Source organism: Vigna umbellata, chromosome 4 (genome assembly GCF_029865625.1).
Source record: "Vigna umbellata cultivar VRB3 chromosome 4, Vumbellata_1.0, whole genome shotgun sequence".
Taxonomy (NCBI): Eukaryota; Viridiplantae; Streptophyta; class Magnoliopsida; order Fabales; family Fabaceae; genus Vigna; species Vigna umbellata.
The window spans coordinates 15,131,957-15,143,258 of NC_142168.1; the positions used below are offsets into that span (position 1 = coordinate 15,131,957).

General features: G+C 32.6%; 1 protein-coding gene across 3 annotated transcripts; it reads right to left on the reverse strand.

The window, feature by feature from the left end:
- Positions 1 to 1,727: 1,727 nt before the first annotated feature.
- LOC124830289 (type IV inositol polyphosphate 5-phosphatase 3-like) lies at positions 1,728 to 10,302 on the reverse strand. 3 transcript variants are annotated; one of them, XR_007028177.2, is made up of 12 exons: positions 9,960 to 10,302; positions 9,671 to 9,833; positions 9,232 to 9,300; positions 8,836 to 8,908; positions 8,591 to 8,695; positions 7,449 to 8,292; positions 6,639 to 6,823; positions 5,516 to 5,624; positions 4,615 to 4,754; positions 2,497 to 2,724; positions 2,161 to 2,222; positions 1,728 to 2,059 (listed from the first exon to the last, which is right to left on the reverse strand). XR_007028177.2 is itself a non-coding variant. In XM_047303957.2 (11 exons), the coding sequence occupies exons 1-10, from the start codon at positions 9,993 to 9,995 to the stop codon at positions 2,505 to 2,507; spliced, it is 1,944 nt and encodes a 647-aa protein (XP_047159913.1). In that variant the 5' UTR covers positions 9,996 to 10,302; the 3' UTR covers positions 1,728 to 2,059; positions 2,497 to 2,504. The 3 variants fall into 3 exon arrangements, 1 of the variants encoding a protein (XP_047159913.1); XR_015786055.1 differs by having other exon boundaries at positions 9,671 to 9,788; positions 9,960 to 10,301; XM_047303957.2 differs by lacking the exon at positions 2,161 to 2,222.
- Between the last annotated feature and the right edge of the window lie 1,000 nt (positions 10,303 to 11,302).

The window sequence follows — 11,302 nt, forward strand, 5'->3', positions numbered from 1 at the left end:
CAAGATGTAAAACTTATGAAAGGAAGAAATATATTAAGAGGTACTTTGATTATGGGAATGTAAAGAGACAAGTAAATACAGATTTTTCAAACTTGAGATGGAAGAGATTATTTTACATATGTTAACTCTTTAAGGGATATACGAAAAATAAATATAAAATCAATGTGGATTGATAATGGAGCTCATACACCAACACATTAAAAATAATTCTTAAGCTATTTGGACAATCATGTTCTTTTTGCTGTGAAAGGAATTAAAGTGTCTACTTTTTATACATTCTTGGAAAAAAAAATCTGACATCCAAAAGGGTAGGAAATATACTATTTTCCCATACAAATCTTCGCCTCTTCTCAATAAACTTTTTAAAATACAAAAAATGAGAGATGAATTTGTGAAATATTGTAGGAAATGACTTTTCATTATGACAAAGAAAATATTGAAACTGGTAATATTTATCTTTTGTTGAACTAAATTTACTGCTACGATTTATCTTTTGTTGAACTAAATTTACAAGTTGTATTTTTGAATGAGAATAGACAAATCTGAAAATCAAATATTATGGTTTACAAAAGTTTTTCTTTTGTTAGACTTTTTTTAACGTTTCTCATATATTTTAGATTATGAAATATAATTAGTATATTATAATATATTTAAAATCACACACACATTATATAAATATATATTTCATTGTATCTCATGTCTTATACTTTCTTAATTTAGCCGTATTTCGGTGTCCATTATTTTCATATCGGTATCCATGTTTGTGCTTCATAGCCATTGACCCATTAAGCTTGGAGTAATTAATCTTGGAGTAAAAAATGATTAACATGATCTTTGGAGCTCATCTAAAGATGTCATTATTTTGGTCAAGATGCCTAATTTCCTGCACCAATAAGCCCAACATAATCTAAACTCCTTCAATCAAATGACAAGAACAACCGAAGATCATGCAGATTACTTTGGTAATCAGTTCAGGACTATTGCTCCCAATACCAAAATTTTATTTGAGCATGGACATACCCGTTACTCGTGTTCCATCTCCATGTACAAGGGAAATGAGATTCTATTTACATTTGATGATACCAACATTAAACACATAATATTGATGTGAAAAGCTTTTCAATAGCATCAGAAGTTTGATAATTTACCAAACTATCAAGAATCTGTGTCTCTTTTATGCTATGATACATGTCTTTTTGTTCTGATATCTTTTTATGATTTCTGCCTTGATATCTTTTTATAACATGTACATTGTTGTACTTATTACATACATGATCTAACATACTGCATAAGCATAAGTTGACATATTTTCTTGTTTGAACTATGCTTGCTTTGATGAGCAAAAGTAATGTGGTTTGACAAGTTTGCTCAGTTCATTTCATGTTCCTCTAAAATGCTCTTATATATTCTTGATCTTATACATATTTTTTTGAAATATTTGACATAATAATTAATGATTGTTTCATACCGTAAAAAAGAGAGATTGTTATATTCAAGCTAAACAGGTCCATTTAAGATGTTGATTAATGGAAACAATAATTAGTGATTATCTTCTCTATAAAACAATCTCTACCCTTGTATATCTAGAAAATTTCTTACTTAATAACTCTATTATCATATCTTAAACTTGAAAATATATTTCTAAAATATATTTTTTTAAATATATTTCGAATTATATAATGTAAAATGTACTATCAGCATAAGTAAAAGGCAGGAGAAAACCATCATGATAGATATGTCCCTATTTATTTTATAGACACATATGAAACACTTCCTCTTCCACTTAAAGATCGCATACATACAATACAATGCACACCTCAAACAATGTACATATACAGGATATTCTCAATCAAACTACTAGCTCTAAATTTTATTGGTAAGATTACTAAAAGGAAAAATCATTTTACAAACATTTCCAGCAAAAAAAGATTTAAAAGAAACAAAAAATGAATGAATCTAATATCTAGTAGTGGTAGTGTGAGAGTTAGAAGTTGCAGTAGCTATCACATATGCTCCTGAAATTCTGCTAGTTATTCTCCTTTACAACTCGAGAAATGTCCTGCAACAGAAAGCAGAATAGGATTTTCAGATTTACAGCACGAGAATGTTTTCAGAGATGTTCAAGTTCTCAAATAATATTGAGACCAAGACAGGTAATACCTGATGCAATCCTAATATAGGTACACTTGCCCTAATCAGCCTGGACTAGCAGTTCTGAAAACCTTTAAAAAGTAATAAGAGAATATTGTCATGACAATAGATCACTATAGTCTAACTAAAGTTGATTTTTGCAAGGATTATGATTTTCAACTTAGTTCATTATATCTAAATGAAGTTATTTTTGCAAGGGTTTTGCAAGGATTATGATTCTCAACTTAGTTCATTATATCTAAATGAAGTTATTTTTGCAAGGGTTATGATTCTCATCAACAGTGAGAGACTTGAATTCGATGCAAATTATTCATTTGAAAATTCATGACACAAAAAGCAATTCACCTGTCCAGTTAAGCAGCTAAATTCCAATTACTCAAATTTGTTATGACTGGTTCATTTTCTATCTCTGCATCAGTGAAAGTTAGAGCTCGCTGTAGCTTCCTAGGAGAGAACGTTTCAACCTCAACCATGTATGTGGCTGTCACAGGTCTGTGATCGGACAGTTTGAGCTCTGCCCTTCTGTAACACAACAACTTCATTCCCTTGCCATACGAAAGAATACGATCACACCTGAAAAGTGATTTCAAACAAGCAAAATTCATACCTGAAAGGTGATTACAAACAAGCAAAATTCATCAATGGAAAGAGGTGTATCAGAGACCACTAGTTCATAAACCATGAAATTAGGCCAAAGGACATAATGAAGACAAAACATTTGACCCCATATCGTAAATAGTATATTCAATTTGAGGGGTATGGAACTTTTCAGAAGTTTGAAGCGTATAGAACTTCAGAGGTCTCCAATAAGACCTATGCAAAAGTCTCCAGGTAACTGTGCTTATATTTGTTTAAACTTATGATTGGCACAAAGTAGTAGTTCGTGCTGAAACTAATTACTGAATACAATTGCAAGTCCAACAAGTAAACAGCCCTTCATTATTATATCTTAAATTTGATTGATGGAAATAATCAAATAGCAAAAATCTCTAATCATTTGGTGCCTGATGCATAAGTAGGATGCCAAATGTCTAATGATCAAGCTAAAATATTTTCACAGCATAAAAAATGGATAGAACTAAAGGGATCAATAGCATTATTTAAAACATTGATACGGTGATGCTAGGTATTTAAACCACTCATCTATACCATCTGGATCTCCTACATCACTTAAGTTAAGAAGTACTTCCAATGAAACACGATTCAGAATTTTATATTCTGAACTCACTACATATTTGGCATAAATTTCATTATTATATCTTAAATTTGATTGATGGAAATAATCAAATAGAAAAAATCTCTAATCATTTGGTGCCTGATGCATAAGTAGGATGCCAAATGTCTAATGATCAAGCTAAAATATTTTCACAGTATAAAAAATAGATAGAACTAAAGGGATCAATAGCATTATTTAAAACATTGATACGGTGATTCTAGGTATTTAAACCACTCATCTATACCATCTGGATCTCCTACATCACTTAAGTTCAGAAGTACTTCCAATGAAACACTATTCAGAATTTTATATTCTGAACTCACTACATATTTGGCATAAATTCCCTTGTATAAATTTCAGAGTTCTCGTACACAATGAATAATCCGGTCCAAATGATCCTTCCAATTATAGAGAAAGGAAACGAATGGGAATGCAAGCATTCGTGAAACAAAAGATCAAAATTATGATAAGGAACACTTGAGAAAAAATAGAGTTTACAAAGTGTTCGAATCATGGTTATCGAATCGAGATTTCAATTGTGATTTGTTTTTTTATATTTTTGAACCGTGAATCAAATCTTATTATGAACAGTAAGATACATGATAAATAAAATATAATATTTTCAGTAAAAACAAGTGACATGAGGAAAACATTAAAAACATCATATATGAAAATGAATCTTAATATCATTATTGCATCTTCAGAATAAAATGAATTTTAGACTATCTCTTAGGGTGTGTTAGATGAATATTAAGGGATAACACATGCAGAAAAAAATGCAGTACAAGTAGCTGAATGATAACAAAAACTTTGCTGACTTTATTGTTTGGTAGTTCATATTCAACATAACTGCTTTGAATGGTGTTATTGATACGCATAAGTACTAAAAAGGATAAAAAACAATTCTCATAAAATTTTCAAATAAAATATTAGGGTTAAAAAATATTGATTGAAGAACCTTTGGAGTTGACAAGTTTGAGGTCCTGTCGCTTATGAGGAAAACTCGAGTCACTGAACTTGTTTCTTACACCACATACTTGATCTAAAACACCTCTTTTTTATTTTTATGTGTTTTCAAAGCAGATATGGTACAATCAAGAATAAACATAACACAGAAAATTATTATTATTATTATTTCTAAGAAATTTGAAAACAAAGAGAAAAAAAATGGGTTTTTTAATAGATAAATAAATATAAAGGCACAAGATTTGCAAACATGGAATAAGAATGTCAGAATAAATGCATACCATGCAGGTGAGCGCTTTCCAACTTTGGGATCCTCTCCGTAGTATTTATCTGAATTAACCTCATACTTGTAAGTTGGTGGAAAGTTTAATATGCCTTCCGACCATCCTCCAAACACACCGTTTTTGAGTTCTCGCATGAGCTGTGATAAGATGATGTCAATTTATTTTATTAAACAGTAAGATAATTAGATAGGATCAAGAGCTAACCAGTTAAAACCTCTTATAGTTAATTACAGTTGTTAATGGTACTTGGTTATACTTGTGGATTAGCTTAAATAGCATAAGGGAAATAGAGGATGAGGAATAAAAGTTGTAGATTTATAGTTATTGTTGGAAGTGTCCATCGACTAGAGATAAGGTCAATTCATAGTTTATAAGTGGGTGCAAACCTCACCCTACAAGCCGGTTTTATGGGGTTGAGCTAGGCTTAAAGTCCACTTCTAACATGGTATCAGAGTCATGCCTATCCTAGCGATATTTGTTGTTTGCTGGGCATATTGTTCCACCCGCTATCGGACCACCCACTAAAAATATTTAATTCCATAAGTGGACCGGTTTTGTGGGGTTGAGTTAGGCTTAAAGTCCACTTCTAACAGTTATTAATACTAATTAGTTACACTTATGGGCTAACTCAAACAGTAACAACAGAACAGATAGTGTGGCTTTTCCTATAATTATAGTTCAAGTAATCATCTAGCAGTATTAGCGACTTGTTAATTTAGTATGAGACGAAAAAAGAGTAGCATTTGAATGGCAGTATAGGTTAGAAAACCTCTTTTACTAAATAGATAAAGGGATCAAAATATCTTTACACGGAAACTTTTTGCCAAAAGAAACCCTCTTTAAGTTGGCTTAAACCCAGATTTGACAAAAATACAAAATGTAGGAGTTGCTATAATACCTGGTCTTTCTCAACTAATTTTGACCACTGTTTTTTTGAGATAAGAGCTTTTGTTTCCACATTTGATAAGTTGATACGATAATTCAGATCACCCAACCAAATTATTCTTCTGCAGATAAATTGAATTTATTAAGCAATTATAATCCACAGAACATTCAAAGAAACAATTACTACCGTGACCAAACAGAAAAAGAAGTTAAAAAAGATCCAACCAAATGAGTGGTCTAATAAGCCCCCAAACATGGAGAAATCTCCATTAAAAGCTAGGTATCCAGGGGGGACAACCCAATCACATAAGTACTCCATCAAGCATCTCATACTATTCAATATGGAACATGGGAACCCCATAATACTTTAGGCCATATCATGGTCAAACTACCTAACTTACTGTATTATGGCTTTCAATTGTTTACTGACCAGTTAAATACACAAAATGCTTGACTGCAACTTAGTGTCTAGTTTTCCATTTGGAAAACCTCAAACCATGGTTTTGGGGTTCCAAATTGGAAAACTTAACCAAAGAAGTCAATAAATTAAGCCCGCATATGTAAAACTAGACAAAATAGCAAATGCTCTCTAACTGTAACATAACTGTTACAATTTTCTTCTTCATTATTTCATGTACATCTTTCCTTCATAATATTTATAACCTACACATTTGAAATACAAACCAAAATATTCATAGTGCAGAATATGTGTGGGTGGTAGAAGTATGAAATGTATGTGTGTTCCAGTGCATAATGTAGCAGGTTTGTTCATGTTCTAATAGTCAATTATATTATAAATATAGGTTATATATAGAGAGAGCCTAGGTTAATGCACCAATTATTTTGATACAAGAGACCACAACCAGTTAATTCGGCAATATTTTCCTTGTATTATAATTTTACTCACCATGGCATCTCCATTTCCCTGAATAAACAGTAACTTTTGGTCTACCATAATTCCAACCGATATAAAAGTGATATCACAATAGAAGTATCACAACAAATAATTAAGCTAATCATGATATGGGTATTCAGTGCACAAGTAAAACATTCAGTGTGGAAAAATGTATACATCTTTAACAACAAAGCAAAATAACAATTTAGTTTTGTCATGGTATATTAAAGATTGCACTCACTCATGATCAAGGATTCTTTTGGGAAGCCCTATATAAGAAAGAGAATGGAATTGGGTTCTACGAAGTATTTCATGAACATCTGCATTCCTTTTAAGTTCGTCTCCTTCCTTTTCACCTGAGGTAAGGTGGGTACATATGAAACAAAAGAGCGTCTGATGTATGGACATACTGATAGATATTGATCCCTGGAAAATTGGAAAAAAATTATAATCTGATGCAATATTAATCACATATTCACTCTCCATAACATTAAAATATCCCAACAGCACAATCAAGGCAAAAAATTGTTCAAACTTTGAAGCTATATATAGGTTTCGGAAGGGCTATTTCCCCCTTTACCAGAACTTTAATCAACATATTGATTAATTCAAAGAGAAAGAGGAGATTGACTTTGTGTGTGATTCAAAAGAAAAATATCATAACTAAAAAACCATCAAGATGGGCCAGATTTGTAATGACTTGTGAGATAAAAATCGTACAGAATAAGAGAAACAGAAACATGACAACATGACCAGCAGGCCACGAGCAATATCAGCAAGCAAAAGGGCAGAGAAAGGGAGAAGGAAAAGGGCAAAATATCAGGCACAAAGTTTGATCTTATGTGGAACTATGAAACAGAGAGTATTTCAGTCCTTGATAGATAGCAAGCAAATTATATAAGAACTTAATATCATTAGGATAATACAAGAAAATGTAAAACACAAAACGAAAAGGGAAAAAATAAAGCCGAATTATCATATATGGAAATATAAGGACCAAAATATACAATTTCAAGTGGAGGACAAAAAATATTGAAAAAAGGGTATAGACCTTGTTACCAATATAGCCCATAACACCAACACCAACAGTTGAAACCTTTAAATTTTGAATATGTTTACGCAAGCTCCGACGAACCCATACAGTGATGAAAATCCCAACCATTTGCTTGCTAACAATCCTTACATATGAAGATCTTCTTTTTCGCTTTATCAAAGCTTCAAGGTCAATTTCAGGAATCAATCCTGCCCCTGGAATTTCATCCATAATTGACTTGAAAGAGTTATATGCTTTGAACGACTTGGATGATTTAAAGGATTTCAATGATTTAAAAGAAGTTGGTCTATCCAAAACTCTCTGAGATAGCAGATGCAGTGGAGGCTCTGGCCAGCTCAAACCAATCCTTTCAGACCCACTAAGCATTCGAGTTAGTTTAGTGGCCTGTTGGGAAAATGACGTGTCCATGTTTTCTGACAAACCCTGTTGCCTATCAAACATCTTTGGAAAAGAAAACTGTCTCTGTAAACCAGTTTTAACTGCCAAATTGGAGTTTACAATATCATCAGCATCAGAAGTTAATAAATTTGTAGTCTCAGTTTCTTCCATGGCTGTTCCATCAGTACCTCCATCACAAAAATTGTTGTCTTCGGCCAAAGGATGGACTTCCTCACCAATGTCACTATCACTTTCAAGCAATATTTCTTCTTCTATATCAGGCACATCATCTGATGGCTTAAATTTTGATGGAGAGGGAGGGTCACTAAAGGACTTTATCTTTGGTATTTCAGGTCGAACTCTATTCAGTGTTTCTCGAATAATATTCTCCCATTTTGGAACAGGACTAGTATCTTCAGCACCAAAAATATTACCAGGATTTAAGGGTACAATCTCTTGAAGACTGCAAGTGTGAAGATTTATTTTAGTAAAATAAATGGGATGAATCTTAAAACCATGAAATAGAAGCAATTAAGTAGAAAACATTCAAAAAGTGATTATAAAATGGCATCAGACGTATTCAAGAGTACATATAATACAGGAAGGGGAGAAAAGAGAAACTTATGACTAAGACTATCGCCAAAAATTCATTCAAAACTATACCCAGACCAGCTTAATACGTCAAATAAGTAACAGTATTTGATGCGATACTCATCATTACTTCAAGAAGTATTTTCAGTAACAAGCAGTGAAGAACTTACCCAAGTACATAGATGTCAGCTGGTTCATTGACACCAAGCCAATCATCAATAACAAGGTCATCAGGTGGAAGTTTTCCTCCAACGTTCCATGTCCCAACACATATCCTAGGAAGTAAATATACACCAAAATTCAGATAAAGGTGGCTTCAGCAATAACAGCAAATAATTGTGTTTTTCACACTTTCAAACAATTGCACCTATTGTGCACTTTTGCTTGACAAATAAACATGAGAATAGTGTCTCACTTCAACTCCTTTTGGTTTATATACTGAGATCTAAAAGTTGATGACTTTTGCCTCCTTAACTTGGGAAGAAATTCTGCAATATAATACAAAACAGTTAGGCTGATACAATGGACAACAAAGAAATGCAATATACTAAACATTCACGGAAGAGGTGAAAAATCAGAAACTACTAAAATTAGAAATTAGAAGAACGGGATGGTCAAGAAGCTATTGATTACTATGGCATGCTAAAAAAATTTCGTAAACGTAGCTTTAGGAAAGGAGGCAGAAAGTCTTCACAACAAGGATAACTTTATAAAGTGTCTTATTACAGCCGAAAGAGTGTTAGAAAAAATAAATCAAGATTTGCAATTCACAAAGGATATATAAGAGCTTCTTGTACACACAAAAAGTCACCTGTAGATTCAGATGGAGTTTCATCATCATAACCTCTGTTGTCTGCAAACCGCGACTGTCCTCCCCATTCTACATAATACACCAAACTCAAAGTGAGACATCATCAGCCAAAAGATAGAAACCTATAACACTCTGAAACAACACAAATATCAGACTTCTTCCCCACTCTACATGACACACCAAACTCAAAAATGAGACTTGAACGATCAAACGACAAAAAAAAAATCACCAAACACAGCCTATAACACCCAGAAACAACCTCAATTCAGACATCTTTCTAGATCATTCGACAACGAATACACCAACCCCATTGATCGCACGTACAACTTTCCTAATTCTAATTAAATCGACAAAATACTCAGTAATCACCACCCCAACATTCAGAAAAAAGCACACACACACTAAAAATGGCAACAAAATCAATGTCGCATAAACTCACCTTCGTTGTCTGAAGCACTCTCAGAATCTTCATCGTCATCATCAGGGTCAGCACTGTAATCAGACTCGTAACTCCCCATGTTAAGCCACTTACGCATGACCACCTTTGCCCAGAAGAGCTGTATGCAGGACCAACCGAAACAACATATTTCAGCCCAAGTCCTCTGCAATTTGCCTCAGTTTCCCAAAATCAACAAAACCCCACAACACCAACAACCACGACCACCACAAACACATACAAAGAAACCATCACAAGATTGACAGCGAGAGAAAGGGGAAAAAAGTAGTACCTGTTGGTGGTGTGGTGACCTATGATGATGCTTCATCACTGCTGGATATGGGTACCAAAATACAACTAACCAGAATGAGAAAAATGAAGATGGGTAAGAGAGAAGATTGTTGGGTTCTGCCTATACACATGATACACAGTTAGGTAACAAAGGAAATGCAGTTGGAGCTGAAAAAATGTGCTCCTTTTTTTCTGAAAGATTCCGGGGCTTTGACTCTACAATTTAGTTGGGTTAATCGGAGAATTTTCGGCGTTTGTAAGAGAAAGATTACAATTTTCAACTTTAATCAAATAATTAAACAAAGGGCAACGGAGTTTAAAAAGAATTTTCCGCAAAAACATGGTTATCAACAACATTTGACGTGGTTTTATAAGACGGCAACTAGTGGTCCACGATAATCCTAAGTCACCATATACGGTTAGATTATTCAACATTCATCATTGCACCTTATACTTCTACAGAATTTTTTTTCTTTATCGTTTTATACTGTTGTGTTTATTTATTCATTTTACATCATTGTCATGTCTCAATACTTAGTGTTAAATTAATAAGAATAGAGAGAAAGTAAAGTTCAGCGCATTAATCACTTAATTTAACTTGTTAGGTACAATTACATTTAAAGATTATATTTTTACCCATCATTTTAATATTTGCACTTGAAGCAATAAAAAAGTCTAACATAAACCACCTAAGTATTTCTAGGAAACAATGTTGTGATACAAAATTGAGACAGACAAAAAAAGTATATAAGAAAGGTAAATTTAAATAACTTGTTTTTCTCACATTTAAAATTAATTTGTAGTTCTTTTATTTAAACATAGTTACTTTTGTATGCCTATTCTGTAGTATTTCTAATCCAACTAGGACAAACACACCCTCAACCTTAGCTTTATTTATTCATTATAAGTTTATTTATTACTTATTTTTACCTTTTGTGACAATACTACATAAGTGACATGTGTGTAGAAGAGAAGCAACAAATTAGTATTGTTTTAAACTGCTAATTATATAATCTCTAATATTTGTCATTTTACCCGTTATAAAGTTATGTGTTTGCATAGATGCATCTAAACACCACTAACATTAATAAAGGTTATTACAATATAAGAAAAAAAAACAAATAATGAGGATTTGAATGGTGTTAAACCCATCTTTCCAACATCACTAACAAAGCAATTACACTAACAAGGAAAAGAAAAAGAAGTGAGCATTACTATGTGTGTGCAAGTAGCACCTAGGCTCACTACTATTGGTTCCCATTTTATAGGATAAACATAAAACTAAGTATATTTTTGTCAATAGTAATAAGAATAAAATCTCAGCTTCAACAAAAGGCAAATTAG

Bases quoted from the DNA above. Each gene is read 5' to 3' on its own strand.
- LOC124830289 (XM_047303957.2), bottom strand. From the start codon at position 9,995: ATGAAGCATCATCATAGGTCACCACACCACCAACAG. The intron at 9,834-9,959 runs GTACTACTTTTT...GGCAAATTGCAG, and splicing joins GGTCACCACACCACCAACAG to AGGACTTGGGCTGAAATATG. The intron at 2,725-4,614 runs GTATGCATTTAT...ATCACTTTTCAG, and splicing joins GGAAAGCGCTCACCTGCATG to GTGTGATCGTATTCTTTCGT.